The following is a 20,994-nucleotide window of genomic DNA, read 5'->3' as shown; positions in this document are numbered from 1 at the left end:
ATATTTCAGACCATTACCTCATGTTCTACAGGTCCAAATGTATTTGTTTTAAAAGCGCAGCCAAAAGAAAAAGAAAAGTACACACTGTTCTTTTTAAAACTGAAATGCACTCATTAAGCCCAGACATGTCAGGTCCTTGTTGATTAATCGTCCTTGTTAATTATTATTAATTTGCACCAATATTACAATGAAACAGAAAGTTGCCAGTCACACATCAAATTCAGTCGTCTTTGTGGTGTTGCTTTGTGGACTTGCTAATGTGGTTTCAGGCTTATTTATCTAGAACGAGGATAGGGCTAAAAACAATTAAAGGTTTATCTTGAAAGATCATAGATATATAATTGGACAACATGTTTCCAGGCTCCAATATTTTCATGGTTTAATATAATGATGTTTCACGGATGTATATACTGTATACAGCTGTATATACTGCATATCCTGTGTGAACATGGTTTTATTTATCCATGGCTCTATTATTCAGGGCCACACATTTCCAGAGTGCTATATTTCCAGGGTTCTATATCCAGACCCACATGAACCCAATATCTTATATTCCCATGGTTCCATATATTTATGGCTCTATTAAAGGTCCACCTTAAAAGGACCATGGGCCATGGGCCAACATGTTTCCATGGTCCAGACAGTGTCCAGGCTCTATTTCTAGTCCAGACATGTTCAGAGGATCCTATATTCTTATGATTCAAATGACAAAGTGCCCTATTTTTAGAAACTCATTTTCCCAAGATGTGATATTTCCAGAATGCAATACACGCAATTGGTAGCCCATGTATGCTGGTGATCTCATATTGTCCAGAGGATACTAAGGTATCTATTTCCAGACGCATGTGTTCAGTGTATACCCAGAGCTCTATTTTTATGTCCAGGGTTTTATCCATCCAGGGGTATATATCCAGAGCCACATGAACCCAAAATCTTATATTTCCATGGTTCAATATTCCCAGGACTCTATTTCGAATCCCATATGTTCGGAGGTTCCTATAATCTCATGGTTTAATATACGCAGTGCCCTATTTTCAGAAACATATTTTAAAGGCCCACATGTTTAGAGGATTCTATATTCGTGTGGATCTATATACCCGGTGCCTCATTTTTAAATAGTCATACAAATTCCCAGAAGTCTACAGTATATTATTCCATCTTTTGTTTTCAATTACCTTTTTTCTATGAATCTACCCTTTGTTATATTCCCTTGATTTCATATTTCCAGCATGTTCTATTGCCTGATTAATCCAAAGTTTTATGTCCCCATTGTACAAAATTCTTAAAGTTGTATAATAATATCATAATCTTAGACTTGCTGATGTGGGTTTAGACCTGGAATATGGTACGTGCTTATATAAAACAGGTTCAAGCTAAAAAAGCAATGAAAGCTCCATTTTAAAACCAAATCCGTATCTTGATTGGCATAACATTTTTTTAAATAAATCCTGAGGTTAAAAGGTTGTTTGAATTCTTCATATCGGTCAGAACATGTTTAAAAGTAAAATTTTTGTACATGATGACACTGTACTCTAACACACAACACAATCCTTAACCCACTGGATAAAACATATGGCTGTCCAGGACACAGCAGTCTGGAAAAGATACGAATACGACATAATCCTTGAATAATTACTTCAATCACAACGTTGAACAAATCGTATGACCAACAAGAAAAGAAAGTAAAAGTATTTTAGCACAGACACTGGAAATTCCCTTGCAAACAAACAAAATGGGGGGGGGGGGGGTTTCAAGCTTCTTTATTGAGGTTCTTATTGGAAAATCATTCACAGTAGGGGAGTAAATTAGTTCAGTGCAAAAGAGAACATTGCACTTTCGCTTTCTAGCTATAAGGTTCATTTAGAGATCATTCTGTTAAATAACACTGGAATTCAAAAATCACTGGAAAAGCACTATTTTCTAACATTGCACTATTGCCCTGTTCACTTTATGTACGCTAACTAGCTAATAACTGGACATTACAGATAATTTAACTAACATTACACTCATAGATTTTCAAGTAATAGTACAGTGTCTCAAGCACTCAAAAATAAAATAATCAGATGGGTAAAGCGTACGTGAAAGTCATACTTAAGTAAAAGTATTGATACCTTACTGCAAAAATGATTCCTTTACGAGTTAATTCCGATATGACTAAAGTAAAAATCTTATAGTACTTACTGTAACAGTACTTCAGTGTTTGACTCATATTTATTACCATTACAGTTTTCCTCAGTTGTTTTGGAGCATTTCTCTAATCATTCTTAATATTTGCAAATCAGCACAATACATTGGATTTCTTGCAAAATCCTGAACTTTTCTCTAAATCCTCAGTTCATCTCACAAAAGTGAGTATTTGTGTCAATGAACATCTCATTCCCATCAGAATAAAAAGTCCTTTTTTCATTGTTTACAAACAAGATCATCAAAATGTTTAGCAATGTTGTTAGTATGATGGCACACAGTTTTAGTGTTTCTTGATATAAACTATGGTGACTGAAAATGCACAAAAGTTGACTTCCTTCTGTTTGCCATCTGAATTTCAGCACAAATTTATATATTTGAATGTATATTTGATTTATATTGACTGTAAGAGACCGAATAGGATTCACACTTTTACTGTACAAGTGTTCGTATGTTTCTCACTTTGTTGATCTGTTTTCAGAATGTATAATTCTGTTTTCTGTCTGTATTCAGTCAACAAATGAAGCTTCACCAGATTCACCTTTGACCTGTTTTAGAGAACTGGTTGATGATTGGTTGATCTGATGTCGTTCACTCGCCTTCATTAGTGACCTTCAAGATTAATCTGCACAATTCATCAATTCAACACATTTACACAAAAAAGTTTAATATAAAGTTTAGATGACAGATGATGAAAACTGGTTTAATCATTTTGCATTCAATGACTTTTACAATGAACTGATGCTGAGATGTTTTGGGGGTTAAAACTCTTCAGGTCAAAGCAGTATAATATATTTTGATCAACATGAACAACTGACAACTAATGTAGGAAACAGCAGACACTCGTACACAATCCATTATATTAATCTACAAAAGCGTTCGCAATTTGATCAAAGTGACAAGAAATATTTTTATGATGAGCACAAGTGACTAAATGATGTGGAGGTTGAACAAGTAGTTCAGAGAATTTCATTTCTAAACTGAGAAACGCTGCAAAGCGACTGAGAAAAACTGTAAACACCAAGACACATTAGTAAAAAGCCAAAAACAAATTATGTAAAAAATGCAAATCAAATTATACACCTCAATGCTGCATTAACCAAGAGCAGTCAAAAAAAATAAAAGCAGTAAAGCAATCTTTCAATTAACAGTCAATTGAATTATCATGTCACAAACTAGAAAAATCATTACTATTTAATGGACAATTAAAATAAAACTAAATCATTTTAGATAAATTAAAACCAAATAATCAGAGCTGACTGTGATGTGACGCACCTCTCAGTCTCAGAGCTAGGTGATATTTGTATTCAACTTCAACAGAAAAACTGGTGTTTAGAATTTATTAAAACTATTTTTGTATTGAAAATGAGGCCAGTGGTGCTAAGATTTTGCTCACAGGCAGTGGATGTGGGTCGGGGAGTGTTGAGCCTTAATGCCATCTTTAACAGAGGTGCAACATGTAATTGTTAATCATTAAAATATAGTGGATTAAAAAGTATATCTATTGCATAATAAATGTAGTTGAGTAGAGAGTAAAAGTTGCTTATATCTTTGATACTTCGAGCCAAAATATTACAGTACAGTAACAACATACATTTACTCAAATTCTGTACGCCAATAAAAATACCCACTATCCAGTGGTCAGGTTTGAACACCTACATTTAGCTTGACAGAATGTATATTCACTGTATGCTATGTTCTCATGGTTCTATATATGCATAGCTCTATTTACAGAGGAGCCAGAATTCCCATTATTAAAACAATCAAAAGTCCATCTCGAAAGGTCTATCGTTCTGGGCAAACATGTTTCCAGAGTCCGATATTCCCATGGTTCTATATCCAGATCCACATGCACCTGACATTTTGCTTGGTTCCATATACCCAGGGCTCTATTTCTAGGCTCACATGTTCAAAGGTTCCAATATTCCCATGATTCAATATACCCAGTGCCAGGTTTTTTTAAAAACAATTTGACAGGATGTTATATTCACAATAAGCAATTTATGTTAAGAGTCCTATGTCCCCATTGTCCCAAATTCCCAGAGTCGTATATTCCCAGGAATCTGTTTTCCCATAAGATAATCTATCTGTAAGGCCCTGTATTCCAAGGATACCTAAGGCTTTTAAACCTTCATCTACTTCCTGTTTTATCCACGTTGCTATATTGATCACAGTCTTTATTAGCACAGCTCTGCTTCATGTTGCTAAAAGTTCCCAGGATGCTACAATACCACAGACCTAAATTCCTATGGTCCAAAGTTCAAAGGGTCTTATATTTCTGTCTGTTCTCAGGGATCCTATATTGTCAGGACATAATGGTTCATTTCCATCTGTTAAACATTTAGCAATTTTTGGTATTATACTTTCAATGTTCACTTGTATATTTCAGGTAAAAAAAAAAAACGCTGCATCAGCTTGGAGTAGTGTTAAGTATTAAATCGCACACACTAAAACTGCAAACTATGACTTAGAAGTCATAACCCAAAAGTTCAACCTAAACTCAATACACTGAGATGCAAAACATGAGCTCTTACGTGAACATGCGACCTCCATGTCATGCAACACTATATTTCACTAGTTTTGAATGTTTTATTAATCCTGTTCTTGATTTGTCTTTAAAACGGTGTGAAAAAGGCTTCAGAGAAATGTGGCTTCAGGCTTCAGGCTTACTGCCCTGAAAAATACCTCATGCAGGTTTGAAAACATTTTTGGCATATCTTCAGTAAAAAACTGTCCCGTACCCTCACGAAAGACGGCACAGAAATAAGAGGGAAGATCTATGAAGCCGGTAATGTGTACACTATTGTGCATACATTTACTCCTGTTTTATTTCAGCAAATCATCAATTTACCTAAGCACCGTCTGATTTCTAACGCATGGCCCCTTTCACACACACGCCTTTGTAGTGCAAATAAATATAAATTTTTGTAGTGTCTCCAGGAAGACGCAGCTCTACCTCTGCCATGTTAATCTGTACTCTATGTGACTCTCAGGACACGCCTCGGCCTCCGTAGTGTTGCGATACGTCATATTCAATCTATATATCAAATATTGTTCACAAAGTATTGGGCAATTTTATTATATTATTATAAATAATAAAAGTATAGCGCTTATATTGATAAATATATATAAAGAAATCATTTTTTGCCGAGGCGAATATGTTAAAAAACGATGCATCGTGATACAGATGCCAACTTATATTCCAATGAACACTTTATATAATCAGTTTTGCAGCAGGGACTCAGCAGCTGATCGGGGTTGAGGGAAAGCTGAATGGAGCAGGAATAAAATCCTGTTATTGCCTGATATTTTAGTTTTTATTATTTTTTTTATTAAGATTAATCTACATTTATTATGTACATTAATGAGAGAGAATTTATTTTAATAACATGCTACAGCATAATAATGTTGGTGGGAGGTGGGAGCTCAGTTGGAGCTCAGTGGTTAAGGCATTAGACTTGGATCGGAAGTTCACAAGTTCAAATCCCAGCACCACCAAGCTACCACTGCTGGGCCCCTGAGGTAGGCCCTTACCCCTTGGCTGCTCAGTTGTAAGTTACTCAGAATAAGGGTGTTTGCCAAATGCCATAAATGTTAATATTAAATAAGGTGAACGTGGTCTAAATACTTTTCAAATGCACTGTATATACAACAAGCTCATTTAGCATACATTATCTGCTGGCAAATTCAATTATTTTTATTTCGTATAGCAACTATAAAATGTGTCTTTATATGTAGATAGATAGATAGATAGATAGATAGATAGATAGATAGATAGATAGATAGATAGATAGATAGATAGATAGATAGATAGATATCATGTTATGATATGATATTTCTAATGAGCAAGCCAATAGCGACAACAGCAGAGGGAAAAACTCCCTGAGATGAGAGCGAAACCTTATCCTCATCTGTGTGACACAGAAAAGCGATCATCAGGTGATTACTGTTGCATTCCTCACTTACTGTGTGTACATGTATTGGTTTGCAGTTTTATTGTCTAGATCATCTTGCGGCTTGTTGAATCTTGTCCAGATCCGATGTATGTGTAATAGTGAAACGGTAGCATGCAATGGTAACACTCGTTTTCATGTTGCACATGTGGAATCTTGTCTTGAATCTTGTGTGTTTGTGTGTGTGTTTGTGTGTGTTGTTTGGTTTGTGGAAATGCATTTTCGGTATTGTACTATTAATAAGAGTGGCCCTGATTTGACTTGAATTGAATCAGCCGCATTAGAAGAAACCTACACGCTTCAGCACGCCATCACACACAGGTGACGTAAAACTTCTATACCAGGGGTCTCCAATCTTTTCCAGAAAGGGCCAGTGTGGGTGCAGGTTTTTATTCCAACCAAGCAAGTCCACACCAAATTCTACCTGTTCAAATCTAATGATCTTCATTTTTAATGACTATCAGGTGTGACCATTCATTGGTTGGAATGAAAACCTGCACCCACACTGGCCCTTCCTGGAAAAGATTGAAGACCCCTGTTCTATACATTAGATGTAAAAGTGTGGTGATTTTTTTTTTATATTAGCAATTGAAGCTCAAAGTAGGGGATATCAGTTGACTGCTTGCAATCCCAGTCCTGAGATAAAGAAAAAGTTCATTGTTCAGTAAATCTATCAGTACAGTCTGTTAAAAAAGGGACTAATTAAAGAGCTTTTTATGTTTACAAGCCATTTTTTACGCTACTTTCAGTCTAAGAGAATAATGTACACTGGCGTTGGATCAGATAGCATTTGTTCTGGCAAAAGTGACGGCTCAAAAACGAGGAGATCAAATTTCGCTATGTGACCTGATGTGACTCCAGAAAGAAACTCACGCCCTTTATCAAATCATTCATTCCAAGTGAAGTTTTGTTGTTTGTATGTAACTGGGTTCACCCATAATGGTGTTCAAAAACACCTGGAGCTTAAGTTGACTTGATTACATGTTGTTCTACTCGCTAAACTCCAATCTCAAAACTCCAATTTTAACAAGAAATGATTCATGTCTTTCAGTAAAATACGAATGTTGGTATTCAGGTATTAGTTTTGGGGTGAAATGCCATTTTACGTTTTTTTTCTTAGTTGCTGAGCGTTTCTCAGATCAGAAATGAAATTCTCAAAACTACCCGTTCAACCTCCACATCGTGTTGCTTTGATCAAATTGCGAATACTTTGGTACACTTATTTAATTGATTGCGTACAATCGTCCACTGTTTCCCACATTATCAATTGTCTATTTTTGTAATTTCTGTAAAATGGATGCACAACCAGGAAATGAATGAACTCTAGTACAGTACATTAAAATTACTATGTACACATTACTGTATGTGGGATGTTGATTGCATGAGACCGGACAGGATTCACACTTTTGCTGTACTGTACTAGTGTTTGTTCATTTCCTGGTTGTACCTCCACGTTCAGAAATTGTAATTCTGCATTTCTACTCTGTCTGCCACCAAGTGAAGGTTCACAATATTCAAGTATGACCTGTTTTAGAGAACTTGTTGATCATTGGTCCATCTGATGCCAACACTCACCTTCATTAGTGAAATTTACGGCATATTTACAAAAAAAAGTTTAATAGAAATTTAAGTTTGACAGATGATAACAACTGGTTTAGCTATTTTTCATCCATTGACTTGAACTGATGCCGAGATGTTTTGGGGGTTAAAACTATTCAGGTGAGAAACATATTAATACATTTTGATCAACACATTACAATAACAATTGAAAATTGTACACAATCAATTAAATGAATGTACCAAAGCATTCGTAATTTGTTCAAAGCGGCGAGAAACCGCTTTGTTGATGTGCACAAGTGACGATATGGTGTGGAGGTTGAACAAGTAGTTTTGAGAATTTCATATCTGCTCTGAGAAAAGCTAAAAAGCGACTGAGAAAAAAACTGTAAACATGCTGTTCAGTCCAATATCTCTAAACTAGAAAATAGTGTGTGAATAGTAAGTGTGTTTATTTGAAAATAATCAGTACAGAGTGAAAAGTTCCCTCTTTTCCAGCACTTCCAGTTTTGCTGACATGTGCAGAAACCTAGTGACAGCTAAAGAACACACCAAGCAAACACACACACACACACACACTTAGCCAGCATGACAGTCAACCATGACAGAGACACCTTCTTGTACTTCTGGTGTAGCCACATATACAGCATTTTGCCTCAGATGCACAAAGTATACAGTAATAGTGGGTGTGTATAATGCTAAAAGGCTTAGCTACATAACTGTGTGTGGAGAATTTCTAATAATTACCATAATGAAATTATTCAAATAATAAAAAAAAACTATAACTTTGTGGCTAAACCTTTTCCATATGTACCTTATATTCATATTAAATAATCTAGGTTATTTACGTTAGCTAAACCTAAATAGCTAGTTAACAATATGTGAATCTGTTCCCTGGCTCATTGGCTGGCCGTCACAGGTATTAGGGATTCAATTTAATACAATTTAATTTATTATTATTATTTGCATTGGTGTGTCGGCATAAAAGTTAACAATGTGATGCATCGATTCAAAAAGTGTGCATCGGATAAAAGTTGTATCGCGAGGCATAACTTTTAACATATTTGCGTAATTATTAGTAAGTGCACTATACATTAATTATTTAGAAACTGAACGATAAGTTATGCGTAGATTGCGACAGTTTTTCAAGCACGTTCTCTTACATAGAATTCAGATTAACATGGCAGAGGTAGAGCTGCATCTTTTCCTTGCATCTTGCATCTTCCTAACTTTTGCACTACAAAGGCCAGTTTGTAAAATGACCATGTGTAAGAAGTCAGAAGGCACATAAGGAAATTAATTTGCTGTCTGTCTAAACAGAAGCGAACTCTATTTACCTTATTGCAATTGTGTTGCATTAAATCGCATTGCGTCGAACAGAAATCGGATCGCACTGCAGCGTAACAGGGGTGAATCGTATCTCATCACATTGATATCTGCTTCATATGTCAAATCTTTCATATAATCATTAGATATGCATCAAGATTCGAATCACATCTGCCTCAATTATGGAGATGCAGATCCGTAACAGGTATGGATGAACTTTGAACAACCATTGCCAGTGATGTTAGGAAGCTGGGGTCAGAGCTCCTGGAGCACAGAACGTTAAGGGCCTTGTTCAAGGGCCCAAGAGCAGCAGCTTGGCAATACTGGGGCTTGAACTTATCACCTTCCAATCATTAACCCAAAGCCTTAGCAACTGACCTACCACATCCCCCTTCAAAAACCAAAACAAAAAAACAATCAAAAGCAGGATTTCTGATGCTCCATTGATGTTTTTTTTGGCTTAAATTCATAATCCTAAGCATCCAAAAGGTCAAACATTTAATTACTTTTTAAGGATTCAAAGGAGATGATGAAGCTACTCCTAACAATGGTTTTAGGAAAGTTGAGCCCCTGATTATTGTACAAAATTGTGCGTAATAATGGGACTTTCTTTTAATTACCTCTTAAAGAGAAAACCTTTATTATCATTTAACTATGTAACTTACAGTAATGGAAAATGGCCCTAGCCGAGCCCATCTGCTGGTCTGCAAAGAGTATATTTGCTAGATAAAATTAACAAAAAAGGCCTCTGTGTGTGTGTGTGTGTGTGTGTGTGTGTGTGTGTGTGTGTGTGTGTGTGTGTGTGTGTGTGTGTGTGTGTGTGTGTTGGAGATTCTCTCATAGTAAATCAGTGGAAAGGTTTCATGACTCACTGCTTTAACAGTGAAAAGAGCTTCTAATTTACTGGAATAACACACACACACACACACACACACACACACACACACACACACACACACACACACACACACACACACACACACACACACTGCAAAACAGTATTACACTAAATCTAACATTTATATTATAATAAATATAACGTGTATATACGTATATACTGTATATTTTTTATTTATATTTTATCTGTCTGTCTGTCAATCACACACATCTCACAAAGTCATTACACAATAGTCCAGTAATGTTCTTTGAGCACTGTTGTGAGTCTACTTGTCCTGTCCTTTTTTTTTTTCTTCATTTTGTCTGTTTTTTTTATGTATTTTTTATCTACCATATCAATAAAACACCCCATTACTATTACAGAAAGGGAGACTTTGGGAACTGAAAGCTCAGTGTTTAAAGCTCTGAGTTATTGATCGGAAGGTCAGGAGTTCAAGCCCCGATCGTCAAGCTGCCACTCTTGGGGCCCTTGAGCAAGGCCCTTATAACCCTCTGTGCTCCAGAGGCACTGTAACATAGCTGACCCAGATTCTGACAGTGATACGTGAAAAAATAAACAATTTCCCTGTGGAATCAAAAAGTGTTCTCAAACAAAAGTTATATTAGATTAAAAAATATATTAGATTGATATATTGCTTCCGAACATACTGAAATGATTCCAAAAGTTTTCTAGCTCATATTTTGATTTGTATTTAACATCCTGTTTTTAATTAATGAAAAAAAAAAATGTAGATCCTTAGATGTACCTTGTATTGCCTACCGATTTTCAAAAAAAGTGATGCCTGGTTTACTTTCTGTGTTATAATAATTATAATCTTATATTTTAAAGTCCGACCAAACAAGAAAAATACGCTAAAATATGTAAAATATGCTATAAATTAAAAGTATATAAAAATACTTTGATTATATGTAATCTTAAGAATGTAATATAATACAATAAATAGGGAAACTTGCTATATATAAGTATGAAATACTATGGTTATAAAGCCGTATGCTTTTATAAGAACTAGGAAATGATGTGCTAGTATTATCGTCCAAAATAATATCTATAAACTAATAAATTAGTCCTATTGATAGCTGTGGGGAATTCATTATTTATTTAATTTCAATAAAAAAGAAACATTAACATTACCATCAAATGTACGGCAGACATTATATAACTGAATACAATTATATGTAAACACACGTGCATCTACACCTATACACGCATATGTACATTTCAATATGTGCCCATATATACATATAAACTTTACATTTATGTTTACTGTACATATGCAGAAATATATACAGAAAACAGAAGAAAAAAAGAGAAGCCTGTGTACATGATTTTTTTTTTTTTTACATAACAACAGGGAATTCATTATTAAGTCAGTGTTGTCAAAATAATTTCATTATTGTAGAAATTACTGCTGATTTTATGTAGAACTGAAGATATATTAGTGTAAAGGTGAGCTCTTAAAATACTTATTATTTTGAGTTATTATGGCGAATATAATCAGGCAAAACCTGCAAAAGACTAAATGTTTATTTTGTTGCTGGAAAAGAACCTCAACGAACATGTTTTGCCTAAAAAAATAACATAACTAAATAACAGTGAGTCTTTTCTACTTAAATTTCATGACTAATATACAGGACCAGTCCAAAGTAGTGGTATCTCAATGATTAAGGTGCTGGGCTACTGAACGGAGGGTTGGGGTTTCAAACCCGGGTATTGCCAAGCTGCCACTTTTGGGGCACTTTTGCAAGACGCTTAACCCTCTGTGCTTCAGGGGCGCTGTATCATATCTGACTCTGCACTCTGACCCCAGTTTCTGACAAGCTGGGATATGCGAAGAAAGAATTTTACTGTGCTCTAATGTATATGTGACAGTCTATTTTATTCTAATTTTACACACCTTCTTCTTCAGTGTGTTCAAAGTATGAAAGAACACGTATGGAATTATGTATCCTGTCGCCAAGTCAATTTCCTTGTGTGTGTAAACATACTTTGTAATAAAGCTATATCTTATTCTGATTAAACAAATACGTGTTAAATAACCCAGGATATGTTTAACAGTTTTTGAATCTTTAAATTATCCACCTTTTGCTATGATGACAGTTTTGCACACTCTTGGCGTTCTCTCAGCTTCATGAGCTTGTCACCTGGAATGGTTTCCAACAATCTTGAGGAGTGCCTAGAGGTGTTCTTGTGTGCTGCTTTTTCTCTACTCTCCATTCCAACTCCTTCCAAACAATCTGAGCTGGATTAAGATCGGGTGATTGTGGAGGCCAGGTCATTTGATGCAGCCCTCCATCACTCTCCTTCTTAGACAAATAGCTCTTACATAAACTAGAGGTGTGTTTGAGGTCATTGTCCTGTTGGAAAACAAATTAACTAAGGGAAAACCAGCTCTGTGCCAAGTGTGCTCCTAGTTTTGACTAACTCACCAACAGTGTCACCAGCAAAGCACCTCCACACTATCACAGCTCCTCCACCATGCTTCACAGTGGGAACTACACATTCCAAGACCTCGGGACGTCTAACAAAGACATGGCGATTAAAACCAAAAATCTCAAATTTGGACTTAAAACCAAAGGACAGGATCTAATGTTTATTCCTTGTGTTTCTTGGCCAAAGAAAATCTCTTCAGTTTGCTGTTCTTCCAAAGTAATGGTTTCTTTGCCGCAATTCGAACATTAACGCCTGACTCACTCTGCCTCCTCTGAACAGTGGATGTGGAAATATGTCTGTTATTCAAACTCTGAGATGCATTTTTATAAATCGGCAGTTTCTGAGGCCGGTAATTCTACTAAGCTTATCCTCTGCAGCAGAGGTAGCTCTTGGTCTTCCTTTTGCTGGGACGGTCCTCTTGAATGCCTGCTTTATCATAAGATTTGATGGTTTTGGAGAATGCACTTGGAGATACTGTAAAAGTTGTGCATGGATATTAAGGGTGTTTTCACACCTAGTTCATTTGAGCCCTAAACACGCTCTCAGAGCGGTTCAGTGTGTATATGTGAACAATCCAAGTGATCTCAGACCCCTTAAAAGGACCCAGAAGTGAACCGTACTCAGACCACCTCCAGAGGTGGTCTGAGTACGGTTTGTTTGTAGGTCCGTTTGTGGTTCGATTTGTTTGTGACATGTGAAAGCAATGAGGTCCCGGTCCGCTTTGCCTTTCGTTTGCCAAATGTCCCTGGAGGCTTGCCATACCTGCAGCCATGTTGGTCACTGCTGAAACACAAAACTTTTCGACATGGCAGGTCGCAGAGTCGTGTGGTCTTATGAAGAAAGCTGTGCACCTATTGATATTCGGAAAGAGGGTGGCATTAAACGCCAACTATTCTCAACACATAAAAACATAAAAGTATTTCTTCTGTTTTGCCAAAAACTGAAGGAAAGGGGCTACAACAGAACAGCACTACAATGTCGCATAAAAGTGAAAAAACTACGACAGAAGTACATGAGCATACGTGATAAAATGCGTCGAAGTGGGGAGTCTGCTGAAATCAAGGATTCCTGTCCGTTCTACGACAATTTGAATAAAATTTTGGGTGCAAGCTCTTGTGCCATTTTGAATACCCAAAATCCATTGCTGCACAGAATTCTGAGTTCTTATGAGGTTGAGGTGTGAACACGAAAGGGTCTGAGATCACTTCAATACTAAAGAGGACCAAAAAGAGAACTGGGTTCTCTTTTGAGTCTTTTATATTGTGAACACGAAAGGGACTGAGGTCACATTTGCTTAGATCACTTTCTGGTTCACTTTAAGTGAACTGGGTTTGATTCTTTTAAAACGAACTATATGTGAAAACACCCCAAAGCGAGATTATTTCTCTGATAACATTCACAAACACCTTCTTTCTCATACTTTACTACATTTCTCTGGAACCCTTGCGCTCCTCTGCACACCCAAAAGCACCCACTTGCTCACGTCCTTTCCAAAATAAAAGTACATCCAGAAGTACATTATATTAATTGTCAAAATTCATCAATTCTTTTCTAAATGTATAGCATTCTTTAAATTCAGTCTTCATACATTTTTACTCTTAAAATACAATTAAAACCCTTGAGATTTTTTTAATTCTTTAAAGTAATGATGGATCTTTTCTTATTCATTAACTGAGTGTATCTTGCCATAATATGGATTTGTACAGTAGATGTATTAACACTAACAGGGCTAATGACTTTTTACTCACCTTTTATTCTGCACAAGACAACTGATGGTCTAAACCACATTCAGAAGGCAAGAATTGTCTCAAATTAGCTCTTGACGAAGCAAACCTGTGACCTGAAAACCAATTCAGGTGATGATCTTGTGAAACTGATCAGAGAATGCCAGAGTTTTTGAAGCTGTCATCAATAAATCATTAATCTTAAATCTTAATCTTAATTAACATAATTACTGTAACATAATCCAATTATGTTAGTCATTATGTTAATTAAAATTAATTAAAATAACAGAAAAAAAGGTGAGATAATTTAACCCTTCAAAGAGGAGTTCAGGATCAAACTAAAAAAATGAAGTTGTGATAATAAACCATTCATTCATTCCATTATATTGCAATCACTCTCAGTTGCTTTGGAGCATTTCTCAGATCAGAACTTAAATTCTCAAAACTACTTGTTCAACCTCCACATAAACTTTCTTTCGGCTTTTCCCATTAGGGGGCGCCACAGCAGATCATCCGTATTCATGATCCACATGTTTGATTTGGCACATGTTTTACACTGGATGCCCTTCCTAACACAACCCTACCATTTATCCGGTTTGGGACCGGTACTAAGAATGCACTGGCTTGTTCAACTCTAATGGCTGGTTCCCTGACCGGGATCGAACCCGGGGCTGCAGCGGTGAGAGCACCGCATCCTAACCACTAGACCACCAGGGGACTAACTTGTTCAACCTCCACATAATGTGCACATAATAAAAGCAATTTCCCGTTGCTTTGATCAGACTGTGATTGACAACATGACTAAACATTTTGACGATCTTGTTTGTGAACAATGACAAAACAAGGACATACTTTTAAGAGATGAACTAAGAATTTTGAGAAAAGTACCGACTTTTGGAAGTAATCTATTGTCTGGTGAAGAAACGCTCCAAAGCAACTGAGAAAAACTGTAAGTAAGCATCCTAATTTAAGCCCATATAAATCCACACAGATGTGAGGTGAACCAGAACTGGACTACAGGATCAAACAACACCAAAAACCCTGAAGGTGAGAAAAATTAAAACTTTGAAAAAATAATGAACACTTCATTCGTTCATTCATTCATTCATCCAATTATATTAAGTAAGCATCCTAGTTTAATCCAATGGAAATTCACACAGATGTGAGATGAACCAGAACCTCAGTTTAGGATCAAACCAAGAAAAAAAAACCCTGAGGGTTCATTCATTCTTTCATCTAATTATATTAAGTAAGAATCCTAGTTTACCCAAATATACTGTCGATATCCACATATCCACCGATTTAACAAATGAGACAATTTTTTTGGTTGAATTTGGACATTTGTTAAGCTCTGGGACACTTGCATTGAACAAAAAGAATCAACTTTTATGAGACTTTTGTGCAATAAACAATGCAAAACCCACATCCACAGAGTATATCCATTTTCCCTAAACAGATTTAATGCAGCTTTAGTAATGTTTCTCTCTGTAATGTCTCTCACCCAGAGTGGGTCCAGGCCACTGTCATTGCAGAGCTTATCCATCCAGACTCCTTCCCTTCCTGTGCACTCTTCTCCAATTCCCCCAGTGTTCACCTCTCTGTCTGAGGACCGGTCCCAGTTTTACTTTACCACACACACATTAGATAGAGTGCAGTCTGAGTGCAGGTTAGTGTGGTGGCAGCCTGTATATTAACTCTCTCTCTCTCTCTCTCTCTCTCTCTCTCTCTCTCTCTCTCTCTCTCTCTCTCTCTCTCTCTCTCTCTCTCTCTCTCTCTCTCTCTCTCTCTCTCTCTGAAGGGAGGGTGCCAGAACTTCATTCAACCTATCATTCTCACTTTTCCCTGCCAGAAGCGACACCACACCAACACACACCCAACAAACCTTTAAAAAAGAAACATGACCTTCACCATAAACTCTATACACTCTAAATAAACTGTTTAGTTAGAAATCATGGATTTAAAGGATCTTATTTTTCTGTATGTCAAATTTTCTGTAAAAATTATATCCTGTACAAATGAATGTAATTTTTAACCAATAGGTGGCACTTCAGCTGTCTGTTATTGTTTTTCTTTTTGTGTTTGGCTTTTTTTTGTAGATGCAATGCAAGTGAACTGCTGAATTTTATTTTAGTTCATAATAATTTTTGATGGCATGGCGAAAAAAATACATTTTGTGACATTTTTATTTATTTTATTTTATTTATTTATTTATTTATTTTCATATCATTTTCCAAGATTGTCTTTGTGATGTTTCTACACTTTGATTGGATTCCACTCGTGGCAAATTGGGAAACTATTTGGACTATAAAAGGTGTGATGCCATAAAAAATTGCAGATCAGAGCGAAAAAAACAAACCATGAGGTCAAAGACAGGGTTGGGTTGAAGCACAGATGTGGGGAAGGTTTCCAGGATCATAGTGGCATGTCAACTGTGGAACAACAATGAAAGGAGAAGAACCTTAGCGAAAGAAAGAAACAGTGCTTTATATTTGTCACATATCCCAGTGATGTTAGGAAGCTGGGGGTCAGAGTGCAGGATACAGTATCCCTGGAGTACAGAGGGTTTAAGACCTTGCTCGAGGGCCTCAAGAGTGGCAGCTTGGTGATACCAGGGCTTGAACCCCCAACCTTTTGATCAGTAACCCAGCACTTTAACCATTACGCTACCACTTCCAGAGCTAGCCAAGAAGCCTAATGGTCCCCAGAGATCGTATGTGGAGAAGAGAGTTACTTACAGAAGGTCAACCATTACTGCAACAATTGTCTGGCAGAGTGGGCACACGCTCTTTAGTGGAAGATACATGAAAGCCAACTTAAAAATTGCTACAAATAATCGTCATAGAATGTTTATATTATATATTATATTTAGTATATGTCTGTTTGTGAACATTCTAACTTTTGGACTAAAATTAATGGATTAACAAATGTTTTTGAATCCAATACAGTAGAAAAACATTTGTGTAACATTTATATTTATCAAACCAGCCCAAGAAAGCACAGAAATAAATCCAATGCAGACTATTAGAAGTCATCGCTCATTGGCTAAAACATTAGGCTTCTTGTTAGAAAGTTGTGAGCTCAAATCGCAGCAATACCAGGCTCCCTTAACCCTCAACTGGTCAGCAGTATAAATGAGATAATGTCATTTGCTTGGAATAAGGGTGTCTAGCAAATGCTGATGTCATATGAAATGATGCAAAATTTGAGTCATTAACGGTTGAGAACTCGTCAGAAAGTTAACGTGTCAACAGGTTGTACGCTGAAGATTCCATGTCTTGGGAATCATGAGAGCAAAATTTGCCATGCTCGCTGGTTGGGAGAGTACCGACGTGCTGGATGATATATCAGAGAGCAGAGAAAAGATAATGATGATCAGGTGATCAGGAATGTCTCTGTTCTCAGTCATGTTTACATCGCTGACTCCCTCTGTCTCATCCACATTAACCCCAGACTTCTTGTTACCTTCTGTCTTGCTCATAATTAACTTCATAAACTAGCCTATGTCTGTGGTGTTTGAAAGCCAGGAAATGCTACAGCAGTGGTAGATCGAAAAAGCCGCACAATGAAAAGAAACAGTTTGATGGACCGAAAACGGCACAATGAGAAGTCAAGTCAAGTCAAGTCAAGTTTATTTCTATTGCGCTTTTCACAACAGACATTGTCTCAAAGCAGATTTACACAAATCAACAGTGAAGGTGAATGGTGTGTGTTTAAGAAACCCTGAGAGGAACCAGACTCAAAAGGGGAACCCATCCTCATTTGGGTGACATCAAGAGTTTGATCATAAATCTTTCAACAATACAGAACACTGGAGAGTGAGAACTAACATGAGTACTGAAGTATAAGATTAAAAGTAACGTTCTTACAGACTTCTACAGTCTTTATGGTTATAAAACTAGGAGCTACTGAGCTCAACATTTGTGATCATCACAGATCCACCACCAGCTTCTCCATGCCAGAGCCTTTAGGAGAAAAAATATTGATCATGTCACCAAATGGATTAAAACTAAAGTAACAAATCTGTTTTGAAAATGTAAGAATTAGAAAGTACAGATATTTGTGGAAAAAATATTAAAAGTGAAAAGTTAGTGAAGTGGTGTCCCAGAAAAACCTACTTAAATACAGTAACAAACTATTTGTACTTTATTACTTTCCTCCTCTGATTAGTTCATTAGTAAAACCTCCTCTTGATGTGATGCAGCTCTCAGGTTCAGACATTTATATTTAACTTCAGCAAAAGCTGATTTTTGAAGTGTTTGGAATTTATTTAAGCTTTTTTTGGACTGAAAATGTGGGTCAGGAAGAGTTCAGCCTTAATGACGTTTTTGACAGAGGTGATCATCGTCCATTAAAATATAGTGGATTAAAAGGTTACATAGATTGAATCATAAATGTTATTATTGAAAAAGTTTTTGAAAAGCTTATCAGTAAAACTAGAACGTAGCCAGAAAATGACAGTAGAGTAACGAAGTATATTTACTCAAATACGTGACGGACTCAGTGTCAGCGGTTTCCCACTGTTTAAAAGCCATGAGAATTTTTTTAAGCAGTTTTAAAGATTTTAAGGACCTTTTCCTTTTTTTGCACAAATGACCAAAAAAACCTCAGTGTCAATTTTATATCAGCCCATGAACAATGACATGACAATCACACTGGAAAACTTTAAATCTGGATTACTGTCAATATCACTGTCGTATCCATACGCATATTATATAAATCTAAAATTTTTTTTATAATTGAATACTATATTATATTTTTTATACTTTTACATGGTATTATTTTCTTTATATTTATTTTACTTCTTATATTCTATTTCTATCACATGTTGGACAGTCGTTAAAATAAAGCATTTCACTACGTCATACTCACAAAAAAAAATTAATTAGTATCAAGAATGTTCTACTACATTTAATGTAACTATAAATTGATAAAAAGTATGATTTTTGTTTTTTTAATAAGTAAAATCTGCTAAGCAGTCAGAAGGAATGAAACTAATGTGATGTTCTTGTAAACTCATATTATATGAATATATATTTCATATTGCTACTCTGCATTTGGCTGAATTACACCACCCTGTTTTATTCCTTTACGTATACAGTAAAGGAAATTTCAGATCAAACAGTGAATGAGTACTTAATGGCAAAAATTGGCAGATGGCAGATTTTTTTCCTTTTTCTTAAGCTTTTAATTTCAGCCTATTTCCTGACCCCAAAAATATTTATACAATGTGTTCAAAAGCTTCTTCCTGGCAGCTCAATCGTTTCCTCAGGAATATTGTGTAGTCGCAGTGTCCCTGAGTCACGATCACATGAACATCTGGAAAATATTACTTTGTGAAAAAACAGTGTTCTGTCTGATGAGTTGCATTAAAATCCTGCTGATTAGGTTTATTTTCATATATACTTTTTAAGGGCTATTAAAAATGAAACATCTTTCTGAAAATACTTGAATAAATGGTAAAGAAAAGGGAGAGAATGTTGGTGGGTGAATGAGCAGGATATGAAAAATGAAAAGGTTAGGTGGAGGTGGAGGTGGAGGTGGGGGGGTTTTTCTGCATATGGTGTGGGGGTGCTGGATCACGTAGCGACAGGATCCGAAGCTTTCAATGAAAATAATAAGAGGTTGAATGCTGCCTGTGTAACAAGTCTGACTCACATCCATGTCTTTATGTTTGTTAGTGAAGTCACAACAACATGTTCCAATACCGAAGCCAACATCTGAAACAAAATCTCTCAGTGAAATTCCCAAGACTGAAAGGCCAGAATTCGGAGAGTCCTGTCACTTCAGATTCTGCTCAGTCGCAGGCATGTGAAGGTCCTAAACAGGACGGTAAACTTCACACCTAAAGACTTTCAGCGACAAGTGCTCCTGTCCCTTTGCTCTCTTTGGATTTGGCTGATTCATCCCGATGCAATATCTACCTCTTGAATGAAAGACCACTTTGTGGTTCCACACCAACAGCCTAAAGATCCATGAAATTACTGAGCAACTCAAGAACTTTGAGGATGGATTTGGACTGTAATAAAAGTCTGCTAGAATGGCTCAGGAACACAGGCTGTATTTAAATGTCGATCACTGAACAATTTAACAATGACAAACTCTAATAAATGGACATTCGGTGTTGATAAGGTTTTTTGCACATGACTTCTCAGGGGTTTTTCCTTGCAACAGTCACCACTGGATCATTCATTAGGGATAAACTTACAATTATAAGGAAAAACTTAATACATTTTTTGATTACTGCTTTATCTGTGTGAAGCATCTTTGAGACAATGTCCAGTTTTAAAAGCGCTCTACAAATAAAAATGTGATGAAAAAATAAATGACCTTTACATTAGCAGCAGTTTGATGAGAGACAGTGGAGTCTGAGAGGAATCTGATTGGTGGAAATCAGGCGTGAACTGTTCCCAACTATGAACAATCATGTTAGTGAAATAGAGTAGATTTTCCTCATTAATTGTACATTAATTTTTAGTTTTTGTCCACTAAACGTTTATCTGTATTGCGCTTTTGTGTAGGGATTATAAAAATAACCAGCATCCCAAAGCAGCTTAACATATACAAATAGATTACAAATGTAAATTTTGGTGTCAGATATTCATCCTTACAGTAGCAAGGAAAAAAACCTTGAGAAGATCCAGACACAAAAAGGAATCCATGCCCTCCTGGGAGACACCACATGTCCATTTATTATAGTTCTTTCATGAGGTTATCGTCTGTTCACTGATGGACACCTGAATGCAAAATTCTTCATGGCAGCTGCCCTAAGCCAAATTACAGTCCAAATGCATCTTCAGAGTTCTTCTGTTTAACCCTTCACAGGAACCTCATGGATCTTTAGGCTGTTCATGTGAGACCGTCCTCAGCTACACTGAGTGCTCTCCAAAATTTTTAGCACAAAAAATTCAATTGTAATTTTTTA

General features: G+C 36.2%; 1 protein-coding gene across 2 annotated transcripts in view; it reads right to left on the bottom strand.

The window, feature by feature from the left end:
• LOC310740286 (multidrug resistance-associated protein 1-like) overlaps nt 1–15,811 on the bottom strand; it is a 44,192-nt gene extending 28,381 nt beyond the window's left edge. Inside the window, exon 1 of one of the 2 annotated variants that reach the window (XM_083566827.1) lies at nt 15,574–15,811. In XM_083566827.1, coding sequence (XP_083422953.1) covers nt 15,574–15,615 — 42 coding nt within the window. In that variant the 5' untranslated portion in view covers nt 15,616–15,811. The remainder of the gene's footprint in view (nt 1–15,573) is intronic. The other variant, XM_083566828.1, reaches the window with a different exon arrangement.
• Nucleotides 15,812–20,994: the final 5,183 nt, after the last annotated feature.

The sequence above is a fragment of the Silurus aristotelis genome (genome assembly GCF_946808225.1).
Source record: "Silurus aristotelis genome assembly, chromosome: 17".
NCBI lineage: Eukaryota > Metazoa > Chordata > Actinopteri > Siluriformes > Siluridae > Silurus > Silurus aristotelis.
The sequence above is the reverse complement of the archived record's forward strand: the minus strand, read 5'-3'. Positions and strand labels throughout refer to the sequence as shown.